Raw genomic sequence first — 27780 nt, 5'->3', positions numbered from 1 at the left:
ACCCAACATTTATGAAAATACCACTTCCAAAGAAATTCCCATTTTTGAATATCATACTGTGAGTACTTCCTATTTTATACAAGGATTATAGATACAGTTTTAAAGCTTTTACAAAGTATCAGCTTTGAGAAGACTGTTATTAGTTTTATATTTTATTTCCTAACATGTTCCTAACTTTTCTGGGTGGCGTAAATTCTAAAATCTCCTCTCCAGTCAAAGTTTACAAGTTAGTCCGATGACTGAAGAACTATTAAGGAAACTTTTTCTAACTCCAGTAACACATGGGAAGAGTTTTTAGTCCAACTGATTTTCAAGATAATCTTTATTTCTTTGTTTAGTAGCAGGGAAAAGGTTGGAAGATGAGTCGGATTGTGTGTGCCACCATTATTGCTTTTTAGTAGCATGACTAGTTTTTTCACATTGGCAGAAAGCACAGATGCTATGCTGTCTCTTGGGAGATATTCTTTGTATCTAAGAGGCAAATTTTCAATGTATCTTGACTCCGTAGAAAAGTCTCCTTGTGTGTCCTCAGGGTGTAAAAGGATTGAATAAAGTTGAGTATTTTTGGCAGATAAGAGTTGCAAAGGAAAAATTCTCTAATAAGCAATGATATATTAAATAGTGCTGGACTACAGCCTTTTGTTCAGAGAAGGAACATAGACAGTCACATATTTTTTATTTTCTGCACGGCAGTCATAGACATGCAGTATTCTGCTCTAACACAGGCACAAAACTCTGAGCAGCTCAGGATTAGAAGGAATTATATATAATTGAATGTTTACTATGAAATTGTAAATTTGTCCTTCTCTGCATTAACTACCATACCAGCTCTCACAAAATCAGGTATGCACCTAAGCCATTTCTAGGGTACATTTTGTTTTCACACACACAGAGTTATAAGAAATTGGAAAGAGTTCTGCCTTGACCATGTAAAAACAAATACGCATCAGATGATACAAGTCCAAAGCCTTCTAGCTGCACACTGGAACAGAGCCCATACACTGGACTTGAGCTTTGACACTAACACTTTATTTATAACTGAGAAAAAGTAATACTGACTCTTCATGGGGGTGAGAAATACACACAACAACAACACAGAGAAAAACCTTATGAACTTTGCTCCAGGGAATAGGATGGGACTAGTCAGATTGATACAGTGTAAAAACACTTCAGCAAAGTTTTTCTACCTTCATTTCTCTGCTTCCTAAAGCATCCCATCAAGACATAACCCATGCTGTGATTTTCTGCAGGAGTGAGGTCTGCAGACCACAGTCTAGTAAAGAATCAGTTCTAAAGTGTTACATACTATCCTCAGCAGAACCACAACAGAGCTGTGTATCAGAGTCACATGGCTGCAAGATCAGATTTGGCTCTACATAAATGCTTTATCCATTAAGTGATTACAAATTTCTCTAGTAAATTATTGTCAGGTGCTGTAGTATGCCATAGACATGATATCTATTAAAAAGTTTACACATTCCAGTTTATGAATACTTAGATATAAGATAAAATGTAATGTATTTTTAAATAACATATATAAATCCTCAGTGACTTTGTAAAATAATTAGAAAAAGTAATTTCTGTTAAAATTTATTAATAAATTATTCATAAATATTTCTTCGAAGTGTTACTAGTTTTCCAAATTTTGCACTGACATCATACGTCAATATGTTAATTTGAGTTGTACAAGCAATATACTTCTGATTTTATAACTTACATGCTTCTAACACTAGCCATTGGTTTATGTCATCTGTTTTTACCTACTTCAGTATTTTATAGTATCCTTTCAAACTGAAAGTTTACTATAACAGTATAGTTAAGAGAAAAATAGTCTTTTTTTTCCCCAAGATCAGTTTAGCTTTAGTCTACACTGTAAGCAGCAGATAGTGGTCTTGGACTTTGATCCTTCAGCTGTTTTATACCACTGTCTTTACAAGGCATAAAACACACTCTCATCAAGTCAAGCAGGTCGGGGAAGAGAATAAAAAGCTTTCTTTCTTATGTGTCAGTATCTATTTGTGAGCCTATGGTATCCAAGGGTTTGCAAAGTTCTGCTGCTCAAACCTCCTGTTTTCAGAAGGCATTAAAGGCAGAATTTCAGGGCAGTTCCACATCCACGATATCACTGACATGAGCAGGAGCTTAGTTATTGTCAAAGCTTGGCATAGAATAGCTCTTCAGAGACAGGTTCTAGCAGCAAGCAATTAAAACTAGTAGATACATCTTTTAAATTGTAACAGAGTATAAAAAATACTATTAAATTATAATATGACCTGAGCTTGTATGTTATCATTAAAGTCGCCGAATGACAGAAGTGGTTAAAACTAAAATCTTCCTTCTAAGGGCAACATATGGAAATTTAACTTTATCAGGCAAGAGTGTAATCACCAAAGATCCTGCCAATCAACTACAGCTTGAAATCCCTCTAAAAAAAGCTAAACCATCACGTTTCAGACTAACTGCCTCAAAGCTTAGTAGGAAGAATAAAAATAGATCGTTAGCATTAAGGACAAAGAAAGCAGCCTCTCTCTGCCAGGGGTTAAGCAGCTGTTTTCATCCCTCCTCATGACTGGCATTCTTTGTAAACAGCTAACTGCCTGAACACCCACTGCACTGCACTGCACTTCCTGAAACAGGGATGTGTGCTGTGCTTAGGATGCCTTCCTGAACCTTACGAATTTAGTTACAGGCACTTTTCCCCCACAGAAGTATATATATTTTTATATAATTATTGTCAAGTCTTATGATACTTATTTAAATTCTTCACCCAAAATAAACAAGTTTGGTTTCAATTACTTCAGTAAGACATAGATTCCACCTTGAATATCTAAGCACCTTATGCAGAATACTCAGTGAAACATGGCTATCACTGTTAAAAATGCTAAAATGACATCACATTATTCTGAAGTGTATTCCCAGGTCTGATATCTCTGCAGTAATAAAAGTAGAGCCATTCAGCTGGAGAAAATGCTTTGGTAGCCTTGTGTAAGTGGGTGTAAGCCACTGCAGCTGGCCATAGTCATTACAGTTCCAAGGGCTAAAATTTGTCTTCAGTTTGCCTTCATTGGCAGGTATCAAATTCATCCTTGTCCAGCTCCTCAAAGTGCACAGAGGTCTCGTGCTAGATCTCTACACAAAAGTGAATTTCACTTACAACTTCTACTGTCATGACTGAGAGAAAAACATCCACCTATTTAATAGGGATGTTTGGGTCCTGAGCAGAGAGAGGAAAAAGGAAAAACTGGCAAGATGCAATTAAAAGCATCTACCATAAACTATCAAAACAAAACAACTATACTTGCCATTACACAAGATGATTGCTTGGAAATAAAATTAACAACAAGTGAACACTAGCAAGTGCCTAAGTATGGATTTTACTATGTGTTTTCTAACAACTTAAAGGCCTCATAAGCAAATAATACGCTTTTCAGATTCTTTAGGGAGGGATAACTGTGGAGGCATTGCTATGGTCTATTGTGTCACTCCTCAAATACTTCCCTAATGGGATTTTCTTCTATTTTTTTTTAAACAAGGAAAAAAAATAAGCTGCAGAAGGATTTATTAAAGGAGTTAGTTAATTTACCACAGTGAATTCCAGTAAAGCACAGAAACTGAGAGTCAGGCATGCTGGTGTGTTAACATGACTCCTGGATGGATGAGAGGAAAACGTTTTTAGGTGGATGTGGGCTGACTTTCATTTTTAAGTTTCAGGCAGACTTTAATCTTGGTTAATACTCACCTTGTCTCAGGCAATAGGCTTTGGCAGTTAGGAGAGGGGAATTTCCTTTTCTTCCCTCTGACTTTTACTGGCTTGCAATCTGGAATGATTGTTAGACTTTTACTTCCCTTTGAGCCTGCAATCTGCTGCTTTGCAGGACATGTAATGCCCCCACAATTTTTCTCATGTCAGATTAACTCCTGCTTCCATTCCCTCCTTCAGTGCCCTTGCCAGCTTTGTTTTAGTGAAGTTAGCCTTCCTGATTTTTTTTGGTGTCAGATGGCAACACAGGGCTGAGAGTTTCAGAAGCCCATTGTAGCAATAGCACAAGATTAGCCAAAACTCACAGCACTCATGCACTTCAAAAGTAGGTGGACAATGTTCTCTGAAGCGAAAATAGTCTGTTCCTTCCAAAGAGTATGCACTCATTCTAGAGACATACTGTATCCGACTTGGGTCTTTCTGAGTTCAGGGTTACCCACAAAAAAGGAACAGCCTGAGAGGAAAGTAAGTTTTAATGTCAGAGAATTTTCTCTCCCACCAAAACTGTTTCTGTAATCAAGGGATGTGAATTTGGACATATTATTTACAAACATATGGCACTGGTGCAATTTATTTAGTCAATATTTTGCAGCTATTCTCAATTATGCTATCTTAATAAACCCGAAGGAGGCCCAAAAGCACAGTGCAACTGCCCTCTGAAAATAAGGGCTATTTAAAACAACCTAATTTACAGCTGCTTGGAGAGTGGAAATGTAATGGAAAATTTTGACTTAATTAAGAAAATCCAAACTGTTTTTTTACTCATTAAGAAAAAAATGAAAGTAATTATTTCAATTTTCTCAACCATTAGAAGTTTTGTTTTGAAACATTTCTATTGTACTTTGCCTATTCTAAGAATTAAGCATTGCAAGATGTCATGGGAGGTACAAAATGCCCAGAGAATCCAGCAAATAGAAAAGAGGGTATACTATAAATGAGCTAAAACTCACACCTGGCACTGCAGCAGTTCTATAATTCCCATTTCAAAGATTAAGTTTTCACCAAGAACACTCATACTTGCTTCTTTAATTTGGTTCTTCTTCCAGGAAAAAGTCAAAATTTCTCCTCAGATACTTTTGTGAATTTTTTGAAAATTCTCTTTTAGTCAAAACTCTCCTAAAGAAGAATTTCTGTAACAATTTTTCAAGTAGTTAGAATCTCAAAAGTGAGATAGTTTCCCACAGTATGAGTATGAAATCCTCTCTCACATTTGTGTAGATCAAAAGCAACTCATTTAAGATTTATGTCAGTAAAAGGAAAATCAGGCTTATCTTCTGTACATTGAAATTCATTTCAAAAGACCTTGAACTGAATTCAATTTTCTGTAGCATAGAGGGTAGCAGACTTGTTTTGATATCTCTTTGCCCAGGGGCACAAAGCCTGATTTGATCCTGAGTTAAGGGAGCACTATGATTTCCTTACACCCAGATTTACAGGGATATATGAAATCTCCTGTATAGATAAGCAGAATGATCCAAGTCAGTACGCAGAGCTGTATGCTAAAATTCAGGTCCACTACTGATCAACATGACACAGTGACACCCAGGGCAGGTACAGCTGTAACACTGCCTCAGAGAACATACTTAGCAGGTACGTGTTGCTGCAACAAAAGAGAGAAGGGCTTCAGCTACCTTTCCCTACCTCTTTCAAAATAAATGCCTAACTTAAGGAAAAGTGAAATATAAGGGGAGAACTAATAAGAAGCTTTTAGAAAGTAGAAAATATTCAGGATATGGCAGTCAGTGCAGGAATACAGCTCTGAATTCAAAACTCGTTTTTATGGATGGATTTTTAATAGCCTCAAATATTTTCTGCAAGTCTCACTTAATTCCTTTTGTGTACAAGTGGCTCAGTAAATATTTTAGTTCTTCCAATATCATTTCAGGCACCTATACAAACACACTCTTTCAACTGTAGTGTTAAAACAATACTAAGATAAATAATATACAAGGTAAGCATTATGGACAATATTCAGCAGGGTGTTTAAGTCGGTTGGATTTCTCACAAGCTAAAAATTTGTCATCTACTTAAGTATCTAGCTGAATCCCAGACAATGGGCTTCATCACACTTTTTATAGCTTTTATCATTTTGACCTTTACAAGACAGTAAATTTTGCCCTTCTTGTGGTATTTATAACATGTTCTATGCCATACTTGCAAAGGAGATTACCACAGATTTAACTACTGCAATTAGAAAAGGATGAGCTTTTAGTGGGTTGCACTACATAGAAATAAGAATAGTGAATACATTCAAATTATTATTAATAAAATATTTTAAATGTGTAATATTAATGACAGAAAAAACATTAATATCATGCAATTTATATATTTTAATTTCTTGAAGTGAAGGTGACATAATCTGTATATAAAATGTGTGGGTCTTGTTAAGTCTTTGATAAACAAATAAGTATATCTCAGGCATGCAAGAGAATAAAACTAGAGTTTTAGTTTGGGTTATTCATTTTTCCATCTACAAAACTTTATTGTTGTAATGAAACTACACTGTGAAGTTTTGAATGTTATTTTCCGCCCAGTGTTTCTTCTTATTATTTTACTGTTCTTCTTTCTTTCATCTGCTATCTCAATCCTTCAGGTCATGATTGATTTATTCTAGAAACCTTGTGGGATATTCAACTATTGACTAATTTCAACTAGTTTTCCTAAGATCTTTCTACAATCTATAGAGAAAAAAAAATCTGAAAAACTAAAGTTAAGTTTCATCTTCAGTCAGCTGCTAGAAATACCCACCTGTCCTGTTCTCCCCAACTGAACCATTCTTTCCCAAATTCCCCCAAAATATTAGCTTTTTCCAGGTATATCAGCTATAGGAACAAAATAGCCAATACAACTATTCAAGCTGAATAATTCAAGCTTGATAAAATTATAAACAAAATTACAGTTTTATAATAAAAGGTGTCAAACAACCTTAAGCATCAGTGACACATATACTGCACAAATGCTTTTATATATGTGTGTGCATTACCTATGTTTTCTATACATGGAAGTTCAACGAAACTGTACTGCTAAGACACTGTAGCACTTAAAATAGCCAGGCATCAGTTTACATGAATCAACCGGCTGCTTATTAAGTCACACAGCCATACTTTTTACAAAGCTCCATAGAAGCAACAAATTTAAAATGAGATTCTTAGATAATATTAATAAGATGTATGTTATTCAGCTGTTGAGGATCATCAATTTTGCAAGCTGAAGGATAATCAATGCCTAGAGTTATCAAGCTTCAAAATCAGCAAGGATTAACTGCAGCAAATAGTGTATTATGAGACAAATATACTTTGACTTACGGTTGACAGTGTTCTGCTAAAGGATATTTTCAAGATTGGAAACATGATGACTTAGCATCAGCCTTTTTTATGCTTGATTACTAACCAGGACTTCACTGCAGTTCAGCCCACACAATCAGAGCAAGATTATAAGCAGAGCTAATTTCCCACATAGATACCTAAATAAATTATGAAAGTTTTCTTAAGGACCAGCACACTGAATATGGAGCTTGGTAGAGTGGGCTGTGGCTGTGAACACTACATCTTCTATTATGAATCCCATTTTGCACCGTGCCTGAGGTCATGCTGCAGAAGGTTACTGATGCCAAAGAAAGGCTGATAGACTGTCACAGGAAATTGAAAGCCAAGATTGCAAATAAGGTCTTAAACTCAGAGCCAAGTTTGCTGAAGCACTAGCTTTTTTACACAAAGGTTCACGGCTAGGGTGAGTGTACCAGAGCTTTCTAGCATAGTGCATGAGCTGGAGCACAGTCTTTCTCTGAGCAGAAAACAATTTTTTGTTTTCTAGGAAACATTAGCTCAGAACACCTCACAGTCATCAATTTCCAAATTTTCTAATTGTTTTGTAAGTGATTTTTCCTTAGAAAATTCTCTACTATGCCTACATTTCTTACTTCCTTATGTTGGCCCTGAGGGGCAAATCAGAAGCCAAGAGTGTGAGTGCGTTCTGCATAAAAAGGTTTGCCAAGAGATGTGAAGGACTCTGCAGTCTGGTAGGAATTTGGGGGAGCACGCACAAGTGCTAGGAAGAAACAGAAGGCAGCGCATCTCTTGGTGGAAAGCCTGAGTCATAAGCTGTAGGGTCTTGAGTGACTTTAGAATCACCCACTCCCATGAAGCAGATCGAGCCTCGATGCGTGCTCCATAAACTTTGAGCTAGATTCCATGCAGAAACAGTTAATAAAAGAAGCACAATTTTATTTAGCAATTTAGTCAACAGTTGCATTCACTTGACAAACAAAGCTGGCAAAATAAAGTGATGCCAAGCAAGCTGTAAAACTAAGTGGAAACCTACAAAAATCTAGCCCTCTAAGTGTAATACCTTTCCATTTTGCCTGAAAAATCTTTCCCTATTTAGTATTTAGCACATGAAAACTTTATTCCAGGTTCTGTCCATGGTTTGCTCCATCAATATTATTCAGTATTGATCTATTTTGTAGTATTTCCTCTTCTTCCTACAAAAAAAAACCCCAAAAGTAATGTTTCACTATTAAACTGTTCAGATTTAAATGTCCATTTTAGGACATCTGATTCACTCCATAGAATTGCTTTTCATTTGCTTGCATTTTCTAATACCTAGGGACTTTAAACTCCTACCTACAGATGCTCTGAACTGTACTTGGACTATTTGCCTGAAGTGAACTGGGCAACTATCTTCCATCCCGTCCATCCTCCAAACAGGAGGGCTGCAGCACGCACATACACAAACGGACAGGAAGCCACATGAAGTATTAAGTAAGCACTCAGTCTTCAGCCATGCCGAGGGCTAGAGTCCGATGACTTGTGGGAGGGCACTATGCCAGCCTAGCAGATGGATATACATATGGGTAGCCAGGACATCATGTGAAATCATCAAGTATGGATACTAAGGGCATGATTCCAACCTAAGAACATGAGCTTTCTGTGAAGGTTAGGGGGATGTTAAGCTGGATTTGCTTTCAAAAAATCAAGAATAGTTTCCGCTGCCATGTCCGGTAACAGTTGTGCTCTTTGTTAATCAGGTGGAGTTGTTGCTTGCTAAAGAGAGAAAGGGTTTTTTTGTAACAGAATGATTATGAAGTGAAGTTTTAGTATTTCACAAGGGAGATTTCATTCTGACAAATGCTGAACATGTTTGGGTTTGCAGGGGGAGGGAGAATGTAGTTGATGTTAGTGATTTTGCACTGGCAGTGCTTTGACCCTGCATCACCATCTGGCCTGTGCCTTTTCACTAGAGGAGAAGGATACAGTTCTCTGAGCACTGAATGAAGCCCCAATAGCCAAACTTATCTTCCAGTATCCTTTACCGGGTGAGAACTGCTGACCCACCCTGATGAAGAGGGAATGAGAAGAACAGAGACCCAGTACGTCTACACGCACTGCCCTACAGAGCACTGCACTAGTGTTGCTGATGCACACGAACGGAAGAGAGGCATGCCCATCCTACAGCTTACTGCTGCTGTGCCCTTCCGGAGGAGGGAGAAGTCTGCCTTCCTGGTGCCTTCTGAACCTAATTCACTGCTACCACTGCTGTCACCCAAGGGGTGCCAGAGCCTGCTACTGAGATGTGATCCCACCCCTTACTAACTATAGTCAGACTATATAAATCCAACGGGATCCTAACAGGCTTTCGAAATTTTACCAACTGGCGAGGCAGAGCACATGAAACTTTATTCCCAAGCATGAGAGGAGAGGCAGCATCTTGGTTTATGGAGCACTGTGTATCCACAGCAAAGTTGGGCCAGGAAGCATAGAATTCCACTTTCAATTGAAACATTAAAATTTTTTTGAAGAAAACTAATATATAGGTTTTGTTGATTAAAAGGCCTTCTCTGTTTCTTCCAGTCTTGACCTAAAAACATAGAGGAGAATCCACTGCTTCCTCTGATAGTTCAGTCCAGAGGCTGCAGGTTGCTGCTTTCTCCTTCAAGACATTCAGGTGCTCTCTGCTAGACTCAACAGCTCTTTAGTATTCAGTGCTCTTTCCATGAAGTTACTAATTGTAATGCAAGTCACTGCTCTAACTACTTTTCACTGAACAACAGATTGACATCTTTAGATTGACACCAAAGGAATTTTATGAAAAATGCTATTCCTCCACTCATTTTTTTTTTTACATCCTCTACAATTTTCCAATGTCATTTAAAAATATAGACACCAGAAAATGTGTGCAGCAATCCAGTTTCAGTCTCCCCAGGGCTAGATACATAGAGAATACTCCCTATTCTACCACTTTATACAGCTAAAGATTACACTGGCCCATCTCACATGCTCTAATTTCTTTTGTGGAACAGTAAATTCCAGGGCATAGCTACAATTTTGTAGTTTCAGCCTATGCACCCTGGTTCTCTGTATAACTTTAATATTGTTAAATTTACATTTTAGAATGCATTGGTTGCATTTAATGTCCCACTTGCAGAATAAACAAAATTGCTCTATTTTGTCTCATTGCCTTGTCACAACTAGTTTTTAGCCACTTCACAGCTAGTTTTTGAAGCATCCATACATTTCATAGAAGTAATTTTATATTTATTCCAGATCTTTTTTGAAGAAAACAAATACTATGGTATTTTCTGTAGGATTTAACTAGAAACTTTGACATTGAATTTGGCATTGTGATCTTCCATTAATCTCTCAGTCCATTTTAATCATTGTAATGAGTTTTTTGCAAGTATAGTGCTCTTACTTGTTTAAACAGAATATTGCATAGCAATCAATAAAATAAGCTACAAAAGCATATGCCTCTGACACCTACATTGTTGCTCTTGTATAGAAAACATGTAATCATCAAATCAGATTTGTTGCACAGTACTAATATCTAGAGTACCACATTAAATGGCATTAATTATATTTCTGTCAGGCACTCTTTATCAAATTAACTTAATATTAGATTTTCTTTATGTTGCTTAGGACCAGTGTCAGGCTCACTGACATTTCAACCATCCTATTTCCATTTTCTGAATGTTGGCACAACACTAGTATTGTTTCAATATTCTGTAACTTTCCACAGCGAGATGTGTTAAAAAGTTCTATCAGTGAGCTGTAGACTACTTAACGAGCACCTTCACCATTGATTAAAAGTTTTCCAAGTTCACTGATCTTTTACACTTAGCAAAGAACTACCAGACTTCTAATTATAAACGAAAGGCAAAACATAGTGATATATTATTCTGATTCTCTTCAAGTACAGAACAGAAATATTTTTAATGGAACTGCCTGGTTGTTGCATAATTATTATTGCATAATAATTAACAATTTTACAATGTTATCCTACATTCTTACAGGGATTTGTATTGATTTTCATCATTCTTATAATTTTTTTTTTTGCTTAATGTACTTAGACATCCACTTACTCCCTAGTCTTGCTCTGATGCTCACATTTCTCCATAAACTTTCTGTATTCCATACCTCCAAGTTTCCAAAGATGTCTGTCTACTTTCTCTTTTCTCTAGCCACTACATGCCTGTTAATTTCTATTTGCTACCTTCACTTTTGTGTTGAATCCAGAGGGGTTTGCAGCTAAGATTTTCACTATTTATGAATCATTACTCTTTTGTTACCTAACAACATTTTCATGGATGCTGAATTCATGAAGAATTCCAAATTTTCATTTATATATTTGTCTGTTTTTTCCTCACAATTACACCTGCATTTTTCTCAACTATGGAGATTTCCCTTTCTGAAGAACTAAATGCTCATTTTGCTCTTTGTTCTTTGTTTGTCTAAACCAATTGTAATCAGAGTATGAAAACCAACTCTAAGGCGGTCATGAACTTCTGGTAAAGTATTCATATTTACAATAAAATAAGTGTACAGTAAAGTATTCATATTTATTAAATCTAATGAGATCCTCAATTAAAAATACATCATGCTGGGTGCACAGTCTTTCCTTAAAAAAAAAATACACACATATATATATTTAAATCTAATAATATTTTATGTGTGTTTGACAAACCTCCAGTACTTAAGACATTCCCTTAAGCCATGAGGCCATCACATTTATTAATATGTATTTAAAATCCAATTATTCTATGTTATCAGAAGCTCCCAAATAGGAGATCATGCCTTTAAACTTGCACATTTCTTTTTTAGCTACTCTCTCTTTCACATGCTGCTACACCCACTTGTTTTACCATCCCGGTAGCTTGACTACCTCCATCAGCTTTCAGGATTGCCAGTTACATCTCATAAACGAGAATTTCCAGTTCATTTTCTTTGTTACCCAGACTCCAGGGCTGCTGCTTATACAACAGGAATGCTTCTTTACCTGCCTGACTCTTCTCTCCCTTTAGACACATTCTGCTGGATTACAGTTAGATACTATAATCCATATACTTTGTATCTAATGTCATATATGACAACTCTTGATCTCTTTTTCTTACAAGTTTGGGTTTTGTGCAACTCAGTTTAAGAATGTACTCATCATCAACTCTTTTATATGGATCAGGAAGGGCATGTTTCCATGAGTGCACGGAAAGCCATCTTTATTTAGGAAATGCTACCCTCTGCACCTGGCCAGTAGAGCTGCATACACACTGCACTTGCGCAAGTTTGCAGCAATGAGAGCATTCCTCTCTTGCCTCAGGAGACCTGCTGCTGAGCTCTGTTCTTCCATATCACCCTTCATATTAAGTGATCATTTAATGCCTTCTTTTTTCAATATCTAAGATATTAACAGCTATATCACGAAAACCCTTTATCTCCCCAGATTCTCCAATCTCCAAAGTAAGTGAAAACAGCATCTGGATCACTACTTTATGTCATGGCCCAGTATCTTGGACAGATTACTTGAATGGATGTCTGGGCTTCTATTTTTGGGGAAGTTTGTTTTTTTTTTTTTTTGTTTTTTGTTTTTTGTTTTTTTTTTTTTTTTTGTTTTGTTTTTTTTGTTTTGTTTTTTTTGGTCCTCCTGCTTTTGGAGATTATTGAATTTGTTCTAAAAATAGTTTATAGGGTTTAATTTGGGGAAATAAATGAGGTTACTGTCAAAAAATGTCTTAATCTGCACTTTTTCTGCAAGATAGACAATATTCAACAGTCCTGAGCTCCCTTTTCTCATGAGCATAATGAGACATTTCTCAGTTGAATGCCCAGAGGTGCACAGCTTCTAATGAGGGTTTAGAAATGGATAGCTAGAGAAAGAGAGAGAAAGAAAGAGAAAGGAAAGTCAAAAAGCAAGCAAGCAAGAAAGAAAGAAAGAAAGCCATGCATCTTAAATTTTAGCATATACAATTAAATAAATGCTAACTCAGCAAGCAAGCTAAAAAAAAAAAAAGAAACTGAAACCATCATTTGTCAGCTTGTTGGTTCTGTAAAGATAGATTATGTTTAAAGTACATTTTACCTTAAAATCACCACATAATGTTTGTAAACAGACTCTTAACACTTCTTTATTGCTTTATTTTTCTGTTACAAAAATATTGAGATGTGTCCTACCATTGTTTTTCATCTAGATAGATATCTAGTGTTTCTTTACAGTGCTATGCTTTAAATAAGCTTACTGTGAATGCAAAAAGTCAAAAGCAACCTTTTTCACAATGAAATCCATTCATTATAAAAACTATTTTAATCACATGTAATTCCAACGAATTAATGTAATTCCTAAATGACCTTTTTCTCATTGAAATTTTCCTATCTAGACACAGATTGAAAAATGAATGAAAATGACTATTTAAGCTATAACTTAAACTGATATGTAAATGCTTGTTGACACAGTAAAACATAAACTCATCTGCATACTACAGATAAATTATTCTCCATTATTATTATCTAGGCTGTAGTCACACATTTTTATTCCACTGCTTTGACTTCAAAAAAGAATCTGACATTCAGAAGCAGTACTGATCTAGATCTAATGACATTCATTTGTCATTTTTCATCCTTTCCTGCTACATATCAGGACACTCCATGTTTTATAGTATTACATTCTGGCTTCTCTCTTGTAATAGCCATAAAACTTAACATTTATGAAGAGTATCCACATCTCAGTATACACTAGAGAACTCTTATTTCAGTATGTCCTCAGTTCAAGTGTATCATACAGCTGAGCAAACAACGGACTTTACATTCACTGTTAATTCTAAAAATTAAAGCTTTGCATATTTTCAGTGACCCGAACATTTAAAAAAATAATTCTCTTTCAAAGGATTCTTTTGTGCAACCTGAAATAAAACATCGCTTTTCAATATTGACCTTTAAAAATATGAAATATTTTATTTTGAAAATGTCTAGATGAAACAATTTTTTTCACTTTACAAAATATTGCAGTGCTGCTTAAGCTGTATTTTTCCTGTAAAAATTTTCATTTAGGAAGCTCATCAAGGGTTGCATTGCTTGCATTCACTAAGACTATATTGCAAGTGTCCATAAAATCAAGCATTCATACTTAGAAAACAAGATGAAAACCAATGAGCTTGACTCATTCACTTAGTCTGTAATATCCATAACACATACAAAGAATGAAAAATCCTCCCCAGTTATTTAACGGTCAATATGCAAAGAGTTAACAGACTTCACAATTAAAATTTTCTAGAGAGAAAACTTTGTCCTTTGCCCAATCCACCTAGAACCTGCACCTCTGACAGCTTAGTAGATGCTGATACGTGTGGTGCGCTCAGAGGCTTACATGTGTGCTAGCAATGAGGCACAAGATACTGAACTGCTTATGCAGCGACAGAAACATTCTCATTAATAAGTCCGAGGCATTGCTTTTGAGAAGCAGCATTACTCTGAATTCTTCTGGAAGCAAAAGGCAATGCTTATAGAGTTTGTAGGGTAAGGTTATAGCCTAAAATGATTCCAAGTAGTACTCACACTTGAGCATTGCAGACTGCTATTAATGAGAACTCATCCAGAAACAACCTCAAACCTAACTTTTGCCCCACTATGTGCATGCCAAAGCATATCTTTGAAGAAAGATCAGTTTGAGAGAGCATTGAAGACAGACTATAGGAACTGGGCTTCCCAACATCAGTCAGCGTGCTAGAAAAAAAAACCCGGCAGAATTCAGACGCAGTTCTGAGGTTAACTGAGACAGAAAGTAAAAGCCTACCTTGCAATACTTGTATCTGCTGTGGCCTACTAAACACAGTACTACATGCAGGCTGGGACCCAAATGAGATTTTATCCTTCATTGTACAAATACTTTCAACATTCTTCACACTGCTCTTTTCTTGGTGTCTATAGGCAAATCCACATATATCTCTGCTTGTTTATTTTACATTTGATTTTTCTTTCCTCGTTAAATATTCCATTACTATATATCTTCTCTACATGTTTATATATAATTAAACAACAAAGCTCTAGGAAACTGTCCTTTCATATAAAATGTGTTCAGCGTTACAGTTTATAGCCATAGCTCTGCTAGTGTAGGTGTAGATATTATAATTATGAGGTTAGCAATAATTGTTTCTATACAGTATTATAACAAATGCTGGAGTAAGAAGTTGAATAATATTTATCCAGCAATTGAATTATACTATAAATGGAATTAAAGGGAGAGAAAATGAGGAACATACATAAGCCAGTCCTATAATGAACTTGTCCACAGTCACCAGCCAGTAATTTTTTCTCAGCTTGTTAGTTCAAAAGTCATTCCCTCTCCTCTAAACACTGTAAGTTAATACCTTACAAAATCTACAGCAGTCCTATAAATCAAGTTTTACTATCAGCAGCCACTCAGTGACAGAATCAATATCTATGCGATATGGACAGTGGAGTGAAATATCAAAGGGAACTGGTCCATTTAATCACTGCAAGCTCTTGTCTCTACCCATCCCCCTTAAAAGTAGCTGTTCAACTGAGAATGAACCTAATACGTTTCAACCTGCCATCTATTTTTAGTTGTTCCTTTGCAATGAATCTTTTAAAAGAGATAGTCATACAGATACATCTGCAGTATGTTTAATCGGAAACTCTTGAATTCCCCATTCTTGCCACACAAGGTAGCTCATTTTCAGTTAGCTGGAAAATGATGACGTAAAGACATAGCTCAAAAGATGTAGCTAAAAGATAAAGAGAAATGCACGACCTATTCCCCAAAGTTCTAGGTGTCTGTACTGGACACATTTTAATAGAATGGGGCAGTTATCTACTCATTCAGTTGCATAAATGAGTTCAAGGGTTGATGTATGTTACCCTTAGTTTTTTTCATTCATTTCTGATGCAGCTTTGGATAAGACACTTTTGTATTAATGTCTGAGCTCTACCACCTTAAGAAAAAAGGAAATTAATACTTGCGTACTTTGAAGACAGCAACTGGCTTTAAGCAACGTTTGCAATGCAGTCTGGGATTCCTAGAAGAGGTACTTTATGTGAGTGCAAGAAATTATAATTATTAATCAGATTCCTCCTCCTCCTCCTCCAAGGGTGTGCAGCTGCATAACAACTGGAAGGTGGGGGACATCTGGGTGGTGATCCTTTTTCTGAGAGCCAAGGTTTTTTCATAATTTAAATAGAATGTTTTGAATTTGGATGTCTCCAAAGATCAGAATAAATAACATCAAGCACAAAGAGATAAACATGAAAACTGACACAAATATTTGTTTGATATTTCTTTCATCAAGGTGTTTCTGAATTGAGCAAATAGTTATGTGGTATCTCCAGTGATCTGATCCTGCTTCATTCACAGCTGGGCAATTTTCTCAGGGCCGAATCAGTCATTATTTCACTCCCCTTTTTTTAAATGCAAACAGGCAGACTAAGTTGTGAAGGTCTGTTAGCAAGTTAATTATAATTGATACAGAAATGGGCTTGAAAATGTGTTTGGAGCCCTTTAACATAACATCAAGTCTAGGATTTAATACAATGATGCAAGAATATGTACTTAGTATTGTTTCAGAAAGGAAGCAAACCTTCCCAGCAGATCAACTGAAAATAAGATTGCCTGTGACACATCACACTTTTTTCTGGCTTGTGCTTGAATAGAAACACAGGGAAACAGATTTTCAGTCCTTGACTGGTCATAGTGAGTCCACAAATATCAATATAAATCATCCCTCAATATTTAACAAATTGAACAAATTCACCTAAATATTCAAGATACAACCCTGATGCCGTGTGGCCTTAAATGTCCATGCAAGTACTCTGTTTGCTTAGAGCAGATCTCAAGCCTAAGGTTAAATACATTTTATTTACAAAATGTTCCTGGACCAGCTTATACTAAATCAAAACAAAAAGACTCTACAAGGCTTCTGAATTAGAAGCATAAAAGAAGAGGACTTTCTCCAGCGCTAAGTAGCAGAAATCATACAAGCCAGAGCAAACACTGAGTGCTGCATTTCTTTCAGTCTCCTTTTCTTTGTATACATCTCTACACAGGTACAAGGCTCTCTGCTTCACTAGTGTCATTAGAAAATTATAACCATTTTCAGGTGCCTCATACTTCTGCAGCATTTGTGGTTCAATAAGAGCATCCACCTGCTAAAAAAAGAGTTTTAACCTGTTTCTTACCAGAATCTTGATAAAAATATATGTAATAAAAAGTGTCACTTGTTTCCATTTTTTAACATTTGGCTGAAAAGTAAAAATGGAACACAAGGGAGCAAGGTCACAACTCTAGAGGATCACCTCTGAAGCTGGTCCAAATGGAGGTGCTCTGCAGGCCCTTAGAGCATTGCAAGAACGTGAAAGTCATACCAGCAGTGTGCGAGAAACAGTCTTATTTCACAGTATTTTGTATCCCCCCTCCCACCTTCTAGTACCTGCCTCCACCCAATTCAAACTGAAAACTTGCTGAAATCGTAGACTGTATGAACAGCCAAAATCTCTCTGGGCTTTGGTGCTGCTGGTTAACACCCATGACTGTGTCACCTAGCTTAGCACACAGCTGGCTGTGTCAGACTGGGGACCTATGGAGAAGGAACTCTGTATCTAAAATCTACAATCCAGAGATGTGGGCATAGGTATAGGAGTTGTAGCCATGAGATGCATAGTAGCTGGAAAGCTTTCTATGCACAGCTGTGGAATAAGATGTGCTCTGCCTCCACGTGTGCCTGCGTGCTGTGCTGTCCTTCCATAGCGAGAGTCTAGGATGAAAGTGCGATGCTCCCGGCTCATACCCTGCCGACTAAGGATAGATTGCAGTACCCTGTCTGGTCTCTGGGGATGCACGCTAGGCATGAGACGACAGCACTACTGGCGGGCATAGGGTCTGAGGGCATAACTGTGCCATTTCTGCCGCACTGCTTCATACAGGGGTTGTCTCGCTTCAGCCTGCACTCTGGGAGTGTATGCTGGAGCAAACTGAGGCCCGAACTCCAGCGGTTTCCCCAGTGCCCCTCAGTGGGACTTCCTCTGCCCAAGGAGCACTGCAACGGGCAACTACAAGGACTGAAGCACTTGACCTTCAGGCATCTTTGGGTGCTACTCATAACAGACAGTACAGATATAGATTATGAATAATTTAAAGTGACTGACGTAAACGTACAAATTACTGTTATCATGTTACATATTTTCCCAGTGTGCTCAGCCCATTACTGAAATAATTGTAGTAATATCGCTAAAGAACAAAATTTAAAAAAATTTTCTTGACTTTCGCTTCAGTATTTTTCGTTTGAATTTTGATTTAGGCTCTCCAACAGAATTTTTTAGTTAACTAGTTAGTACCCAATAACAGCTGTAATATACACATGGTTAAAAAATAGTAAGTACTGAAGTAGGTTTGGTATGAGTAGATAAATAATCTGTTTAGCCTATAAGAATTAGTTATCGTTATAACCAATAGAAGTTTTAAAATTTTTTAGAAAAATGAAGATGCAAAGTATATAATAAAAACTACAAAAAGTATGTTAGAAGAGTAACTGTTTGAAACTTTCCCCAAAGAAGTGTTTATTAACCTTGGGCAATCCCCATCAGCCATACCTCAATAAAAGGACAAATAAAGCTGTAAATATGTACACATCAGGTTGTAAATATGTACACAGGATAACAGAAAGGCAGTGATTTTGTTTTATCACAGTTCTTTGTTTTTATTATCAAAGGAATATTGAGTTGGCATTTAGTATATGAGTTATACTATAACAATTTCAGAGTGATTAGTCAAAAATGAACCTATCAAACCTATCAAAACAATAAATCACACTTGCTAAGAACATCTAATTACAAGAAACTGAATGAAGACTATACAGACTTTCCTGTGCTCTTCTTCAGTAAAGGACTGATAAGACTAAAATTAGCACATTATTTAAATATGAAATATGTTCAGTTGCATACCTACTATAATTGATAGTTTAAGATCTTAAAAATAGTCTATATCTTACATTTTAGTTTAACTGATATGTTCTAAGTTTCAGGCTTTTTGAAAGAAGGCATTTTGAGCATTTATTTTGATAACAAAATGTGAGATTATATTAGGGAAGAGTTATTTCTAAAACAAACACGCTAATCATTTAATAAAAACGCTAGAAATACCAGCTTCCATCTCTTGTCACTAACTAGCATAAAATAGTGACATTACAGAATTTTTATGAGAATTCCCTGCATTCACTCATGTGTTTCATTCAGATCTGTCTCCAGAGAACAATACTGCCTAGTTCTGGAAACATGTACAGCATCATCACCTCTAATTTTCAACTGCCTTTGATCCTGCTCTAGTAAGAAAACTGTTGTGGGCTCTCCCATCCCTTTGCTCTTGTTTCAGATTATTGTTTCTCATCTTCACTTCTAAATGCACTATGGATTGTACCAATACCTACCATAGACTTGTTGTGGGTTGCAGCAGTGAAATGTCATAATCCTAACAAACTTTAGTATAAGGTTAATGCGTGTGTATGTGTGTGTGTAGTATACCTATGTGGTGATGTATTCCTATGTAAATGGGTCTATACCTATATATATAGGTGGGTGGGCATGCACACAGAGCATATACTCAGATTCTTTCTTTTCATAGCCTCAGTCATTTGCCCTCAGCAACTCCAATAATAAAAATATATCTGAGGAGTCATAAATGCCTTTGGCACAGGATGCCATGACTGGTTCCAAAAGATGCTGGAACCATTCCGGCCCCAGTGAAGGCACTATTCAAATTCATCCTGTACTGTGAGGAAGGTTTCCACATTTTTTACAGTGAAATGCAGCTAACAATTGTCAGACACACTCAGTGCAACAGGTTTGCAAAGCCATCTTGCATAACCGTGATGGATTTCTCAAGGGTGCCAGCTGCATGAAATATGGGGGTTCTGCAGAATTAGGAAAGTTTCCTAAATGACAGTGTCTCATTTTTCAGAGATCCTTTGAGCACGGCATACGTAATGGCGTGTGAAAACATTGTTCCCAGGAAGGTGGAATCAAAATATCCGTTTGGGATGGGTCATTTTTCAGTGTGCACTTGTCACAGTTTTTCACGTGAGAATAGAGTCCCTTGTAATTTGGAAGGTCTTCAGTGCTGTATTGCTCTCATAAAAGAAGCCACTATAACTCAATAAATGATTGAGGCTGTATCTAGAAGATGTGTCCTGATAAAAATTTGTCCCCAAAATCTTTTATGGAAAGTTACTAGAAAGGTAAAACAGATTTTACAAAACAGATTAATTGGTTTGATATGTCTGCTTTGGAGAAGCAAGTCAACTTTAAATACTATGCAGCAAAAATTTTTTTTAAATAGGCTTTGCTTCACCAGAGTTGCTTAAACACAACAAAAATATACCACTATATTCATCTTCCTTATTTTCTTATTAACTTTCTTATTTCCTTATTATGCTTTTTCTCACTGATGTGTACATTTTTGGAGTTATTCGCTTCATACCAGCCCATCTGGTCTTGTGAAATCATATTGTTGAATCCATAACTTCAGATTCATGTCCACCCAGCACATGGAGGAACAGAGTCTTTTCCTCACATGAACGTATTTGCCACTGTTTAAGTAGATGAAAGAGGGGGCTTTAATATGCCATAGAAAAAAGAAAACAAGACTTTATAACTGTGGAATTCAAGCTGACACAAAAATATCCAGCTTTTCCACTTACACCTCATTGTGATGCTAAAAAGAGAAAGCAACAGGTATATTTCATGATTACACATCAATATTAGTCTTCATAAAACCAAGAAATATTGCTGGAGATTGAATCTATTAATTATAAAGGTATAATTTTCATAATTATTCTATCATCTCCTTACTCAGTGCCTTTAGATGAGAAATGCAAATTTCAGAAACTTCATTAAAATTGCTATTGCTCATCAGAAGCATTTCTTACTCTTAGCATATTTGAGGGTAGACACAAAACAGGGAAAACACACTGAGTGCAATGAAGAGTAATTGAACAGGGTGCAAATACTGAACAAGATTGTTTATAAACAAGCTATTACTTAATATTTCCTTCATTACCATCAACTGTAATTACTCAAAGCTTAGCTTTTGATTTGCTAGTCGTCCTTCTTTATACAAGACTTATTTTTCAATCACACTAAGGTTTTCTTTATTTTGTCCTTATTGCTATTCCAATAGAGACAGGTATCTATACCTGATATGGATCTTTCTCATTCTTTATTCCTGAAATGTTTCTACACAGAGCTTCGTTTTGAACTTGATGCACTTTCTTCCACATTCCTTGAATCCCTAGCTCTAGTGTAAATTAAGTTTGTAAATGCTTGATGGCGGAGTGTTCTACATAAATGGGAGATACTGTCACTACTTAGCACTGTGGGAAGCCTGTCAAAAGCTGAAACAGTCTTGCCCGCGAAATGCAGGCAAGCATGTAAAAAAAATTTTAAAAAATCTATGGCTCATTGTCATCCATGTTTGTGAAAAACTAATACACATTCGATCCATTGGAGTTCAGAGTTCCTCAGATCCATGCACACATCGGCCTAGGCCCATCTCCAGCCCTTCACTTCTGTTAGAGGTGTCAGGTTGGGGGATTTCTGCTTAAACTATAAATCTGCATGTCAAAACATAGTCTGTATAATGAAAATTTTTTTAAACTGTAGTAGGTATAAAGGAACACAATTTTTCTTACCAAATGAATCAATAAATATCATTTTAAGTGTTTAAAGTCAATAGGTATCTGATTAAATCAGATGAAAACACAAAGATTATTTCCAGATTTTCTTCAGACCCTCTGTTTAACCAGCCTATGTCGCAATGCTTGGCCTGCAGCACTTCTATTTTTAGCTCTAATGGAACAGTCTTAAATTGCTTATTTTCTGTTTACTAAAGTCATTGAGCTAGTTACCATGGAAACTGTGGCAAGTGCCACAGTTTTATTAAATGGATTGAAGGTACAGCTGCAAAACCTGAAAGGCCAGCATGTCAACTTTATACATAGCTCAGACTGCCATATATATCACATTACAGCAAGTACTACATTAAATATTAGGAGACAGAACCTGATCTTGGATATAATGATATAAATCCCTACCATCTCTCTCCTCAATGGCAAATAACAATTTATTCTTGTGTAACCCAGATCAGGATCTGTTTTTGTCAAATTGTGCTGCCTGTCAGATTTCAGGGATTACTGCATTTGAATGAATAAATTGCAGATGATGTACATTGAATCAGTCCCCAGTTATCACGGAAAGACATCCTCTCAGAGTTGTGTTTGCATGAAGCTTTTAGCACATTATTATCTTACTGCTTACAGCAATCACATTATTTTTGGAATCACCATATTCTGCTGGTTTAAAAGAGGAATTTAGATCAAAACTAATGACAGTGTCAAATGAAATTTCTTTGAAAGAGAGTTACTTTGGAAGAATTAACATAAAACACATTCTTTAAATCTCTAATTAGATATTTGAACAAGAACACCCTGAGCATCAGAGGTGTTGAAAAATTACACCTTCTGTTCATTTCACTCTAAACTGGATATGCTCCACGTGCCTGAAAACTAGGCTGCTTTTAACTTCATGCTACAACTTGTATATAGCACAAGTCAAATATTCTTGAAAGTTATTGAAAATTATTACATCAATGTAGAGATTTTGTGGTAGTATATAAAACCCTGTATGATCAGATTAATAGTAAATATAATTTTAACACAAACCAGAACATTTTACAGCCCCCAAAAGAACGAGAGCTAAAATAAGAATAGTGATATATTTACACCCATAAATATTTAATGAATGATTCATCTTGTTGCAATAGCACCAAAAGCTTGAAGAATGTTTGACATTTAGAAGAATAGTGTTCTGCTGTCTTCACTAGCATTGCAGTTGGAACAGTTTTTTGCATTGCTACATTTGGTGCTAAATGTCTCTGTACTGTGAGTCTGTCTATATAGGTACTTCCATTAAATAAAAACCAAGAAGCAAAACTGGCATTTTAAAGGAGAGATGTTTTGGAAGAGGTAATAATCTAAAGTTATTGAAAGATGCGTTTCTCTCTATGAAAATTTTCCTGTTCAAATGAAAGAATATTGTGAGTTCAATATTCAATAAATCAAAAGAAATATTCTGTAAGATCTCTTGGTCTAACTAGAATTACTAGAATAAAAAAATAGGGAAGTCTTCCCTCATTTATGTGTTTTTCTTTCTTTTTTTCCACCCTTTGCAGGATCTACCTTCATTTGCAACACCCACGTAATCCCAGTGAAAAATCAAGAGGGAGTAGCAATGATGTTTATTATTAACTTTGAGTATGTAACAGATGAAGAGAATACTGCATCTCCTGAGAAGTGCAACCCAATACTGCCATCCAAACTTGTAAATCGTAAGTTACTCATTGAAAATTCTCTGTTTACCTCTACTCCTAGCTGAGAGCACAATTAACCTATGCAACAGCAATACTAAAGTAATGACAGTTTTCAAATTGCCTGCCTCATTTAAGGTAGAATTCAAAACAACAGGAAGCGAAACGTAGCAATCTTGCTATAAAGACATGCAAGATAATCTATCAGGTCTTTGGTAGTACTAACACCATTGATTTTTGAGTACTACCTTCCAACTAGAAAATACAAATTCACTGAAGGAGGAACATTTCATTGAAGTGCATAGGAGGAACATTTCATTGAAGTGCATTGCTGTTGACAAAAATTAATTACCAGCTGAAAACTGCAAGAAAGCATTTTGGTATAGCCAAAATAGTACATCTTAACCTACTCAAAATTGAATCTTTCTATTTTCTTTTCCCAAATAAAACATACAGGGTGGAGGATTTGATTAATTTATGTTAGAAAATATAAAAAAAAATAAAAAAATTAAATTAGTATTAAACATCTTGATTTTAATCAGTTGAAGTATTTGGATTGAATAGAAAGATTTGGGGGGGTTAATGCAAAAATGCTGGGTTTTTTTTTCATTCTACTTTGGAACATGAGAACTTTCAAAATCAGAACACTCGACAAAGCAAAAACTCCACTTCTTATACAGCTAGGCTGTGTAGCTTTGCTATTCCACTATCTGCAGAAAATATGCTCCTTTGCTGACCTTCACTCTGTGCAGTCACTGCACATGATCCTTCTGCTTTGCATTTCCACTCACATTATCTGCTCTTAATTTAAGATTTCCCAGAACACTTCCCCATTTGTACAGACTTAGTAAAGCACAGCATGCTCTAACAGTGAATGTTAGCATTCTCCCAAGGGCCTGGTTGGCTCAGTAACAGTTAGAAAATGCCTTTTAGCACTACAATGATCTTTAATGTTAGTATGATAAAGGGACCTGGAACCTAAGTTTTCTGATTGTCAAATCATCACCTCAACTTTCTCTAAAGAGGAGAAAAAGATCTTCACTGCAAGAAGCTAGGGGAGAACTTTCCCAATGTAAACACTGAATGTTACCATAAGCAATGACATCCTGCATTATTTTTTCTGCTACATGCATTGAGAAGACTGTAAGGAGCAGGCCTGCAGCACTGCGTAACAACGTTACCAGGTTCCTTCTGATTAAAGCGGTCTCTGCCATTCTTAATAATCTAGACTTTCTACACTGTACCTTCTGGACAAAGAACACAGGATCTCACTCAAAGCTCTGTAACTGAAAAAATACGTAAATGAAACATCCCCCTCATAATATTACCATATCATTCACATTTTTAAAAGACCGCAGTTTGCTTCTGTAACTAATAGAGATAGCCTAAAAAACATATTTTCATTGACCATAGAGAAAGACTTCTGAGTGAAGCACTCTATATGATGGCAATAGATGCAAAAACTGTAAAAAGAGTACACCTCATTACTGGAAATTAGCAGACTGTCAACAATTATTTTTCACCAAATACCACAGGCTTTTAGAGTCTTTGTACATATTCTTTACAATACATACTTAAAATCTTTTTCTTTTATACCTCCTTTCCTAATTCTATTTTTTAAATCACCAAGGCAGCACTATTTTTCCATTTTTCTTCATACCTCAAGAAAACACTTTTCTTTTTCTGGTAATGTTATGGTTAGAATCCAGCTAAGGAGTATCAGAAAAAAAAAGATAAAATTGCATTAAAAAAAAAAAAGACAAAACCAACATCAGGTGAACCCCACTCATATCTGTTTCTATTTCAGGAAGATAAAATTGTCCGTGTTTTGAACACTTTATGTTATAAAGTTGTATTTAGATCTGGGAAGCAAAATTGTTCAGCTGGTCTAGGCTTAATATAGTTCTATTGACAAAATAAAATTAAATTCCCTCCTCCAAAAAGCTTCATGTCCTGAAAAGAGCTTTTTGTTCTGCTATCTGCTACATCAGCATACACTTGCAAATATTGTCACTTGCCATATTGGGAATAGCTTGCCATAACTGAAAAGCTGCTAAACAGGACATCCACAAAAAAAGCACTAAGTCAAAATAGCCTTCTCTTCTTTTACAGTAGTTATGCCTAACATGCACGGGGAATTTCCCTGCTAAGAGCTCTTGAACAGATCAGCCCCATAGATGGTGCTCCAATCTCAGTACATAATTGAGAAAGGTCAAGGGAAAGACCTAAGGAAGGCAAGAGAAGTGACAAATCATTTTCCTGATAGTGGGCTCAGCCAGGTACCAGAAACTGGTATAACTTAGAGCAGACACATGGCTGCTCTGACTTCTACCTAGATGCTCACGGTCTCTGAGCAGACTGTTACGTGGGGAGGATTGGGAGGATGGTGATATAAGATATGCTACATAGCCAAAAAATCCTCTTGGCAGAGAGAATTCTCAAGATAGAGGCCAACCTGTGCAAAGTATCCAGAAATAACTTCCAACAGGCCAGTGTACAGGCCAGTAGTGGATTTGAATTAAAACAAACAAACAAACAAGACAGTGATCAACAAGGCAATCAAAGAAGTCATGAAAAAGTGATGGATCCTTTCCCAACAAAAATATCTATTTTAAAATCCAGCCATGTTCCTACTGTAAGAAATGCAAACAGCAGATTGTCCTGGAAAAGGTTAACTTTTAACCATCTTTCTCTATTTGGAACATATGACATCCAGTAAAATAGGTGATCAGTTTTCAGTGGATTACACAAGAAATGGACAGTAATGGGCACTGGTTCAGAGGAAAAAAAAAAAAAAAAAAAGGCAACAAAACACAATCTCTTCAAATCTAGCAACCAATCTAGAGAATAAAAATAGAGAGGGAACCAGCCCTGTAACAAGTGCAATACATCTCTGACAAGCAACCAAGTAAGGACCAGCTAATGAAAAAAGACAGAAGATTTCAGATTGCATTAACATCTACTACCCAGAAGTACACACATCATGAGAGGTTTCTTTTCAGAGTTCCTTAGATTGAGTTTTCTCATGTTAGAATGTCTTTTCAACATGAAAGTAAACAAAAATGACTGAGTAAGGTTACAGGAAAAATGAGCTAAGAAGTGAATGGGAAACAAAAGCATCAGTTATTTTCCTGATCCCAGAAAATAAGAACTCTCCTATACTATCATTCTTCCTCTGTTGAGTCAAATTTATTAAATATAATTTTGAAAATTCTTTCCTTTCCTGAAAGCATCTATCTTGCTAGCTGCAGCCAACAGTTTTAAACACTTTTAGACAGCTTACCACAGTGCTGCTCATGACTGAAACCCAACACACTGCAAGAAAAATGCACGTTTCTTACTTTACACACAGTGCATTCTGCTTTCAAAGGCTCTAACACACACAAGAAAAGTAATTCCAATCTTTTAAGGGGCTGCAGGTCCTCTAAATAAACTGAAAATCTATGGAAGGCAAGTGACTGAGTTCAGAGACTGCATTTAATACTGAATAGACAGAAAATTAAAAAATTACCAAATGAGTACTGTCAGATACTTTAAATCACATTTGCAAGCCCTTTGGGACAGGGATCCTGTATTTTGTTATGTGCTATTATGCTGCCTAACACAGGTAGGCTCTGAATCACCATTGGGTCTGGCATATTGCAACAATAATACGTTACAGAAAAAAAAAATGATATATTGCCAGGAGTTTGATGACCACATCTAAATATAAATAGAATTCTTTCTAGCCTGGTGTTCAAGAGATCCTATTTTATATGCAGCAAAAGGTTGAATAGGCATAAATGTGAAAAGTGGAGATACCAGCTATACAATAGCAGTGAGAAAAAGCCTTTCAGCTGATCCTTTTGTTCTCCTTATTCTTCATTGCAAGATCCTTCCTTGTATCATCAGTTCTCTATGGTCATCTGACCAGTGTTTGTATAATGAAATAGTTAAATTTTGGAAAAACCTAGTATGCACCAAATCAGTAAAGAACTACTAAATCACAGCCAACTGATTTTTCAATGTTTGCTCTTCCATTACTTTTGTATTTTGCCACAATTCTGTTTTTTCAATTCATTATTCAATCACTTTTTCCTAAATTTTGCCTCATTTCAATATATAAACACATTACATTCTTTCTTACTTCAAGTCTGTTTTTAGAAAGCCTGTTTGCCCTTCATATTGCTTCTCCTTCAATCATTTAAAGATACAATTCCAGAAAATTACTTCTGTATCTAAAGAGAAAAACTCTTAATAACCTTACTCTGCCTTACCTCTTCTGTCTGTGAAATGCTTAAAGATATAAATACCTTCTTGTAAAGTGCTGGGATATTTGTTTAGCATATTAAACTTAAAACTTTTGATCTACATAAGCCCTAAGAATTGTTATTAATACTGTAACAGTTCTC

The 27780-nt window shown here is 36.0% G+C and overlaps 1 protein-coding gene across 1 annotated transcript in view; it reads left to right on the top strand.

Annotated features, from left to right (window-relative positions):
• The window catches only part of KCNH7 (potassium voltage-gated channel subfamily H member 7), a 229548-nt gene that overhangs the window by 111496 nt on the left and 90272 nt on the right, over window positions 1-27780 (top strand). Inside the window, exon 3 of the mRNA XM_062578534.1 lies at window positions 23255-23410. Within this exon, the coding sequence (XP_062434518.1) occupies window positions 23255-23410 (156 nt within the window). The remainder of the gene's footprint in view (window positions 1-23254; window positions 23411-27780) is intronic.

The sequence above is a fragment of the Rhea pennata genome, chromosome 6 (assembly GCF_028389875.1).
Source record: "Rhea pennata isolate bPtePen1 chromosome 6, bPtePen1.pri, whole genome shotgun sequence".
NCBI lineage: Eukaryota > Metazoa > Chordata > Aves > Rheiformes > Rheidae > Rhea > Rhea pennata.
Note: the sequence above shows the minus strand (reverse complement) of the source record. Positions and strands in the feature narration are given on the sequence as shown.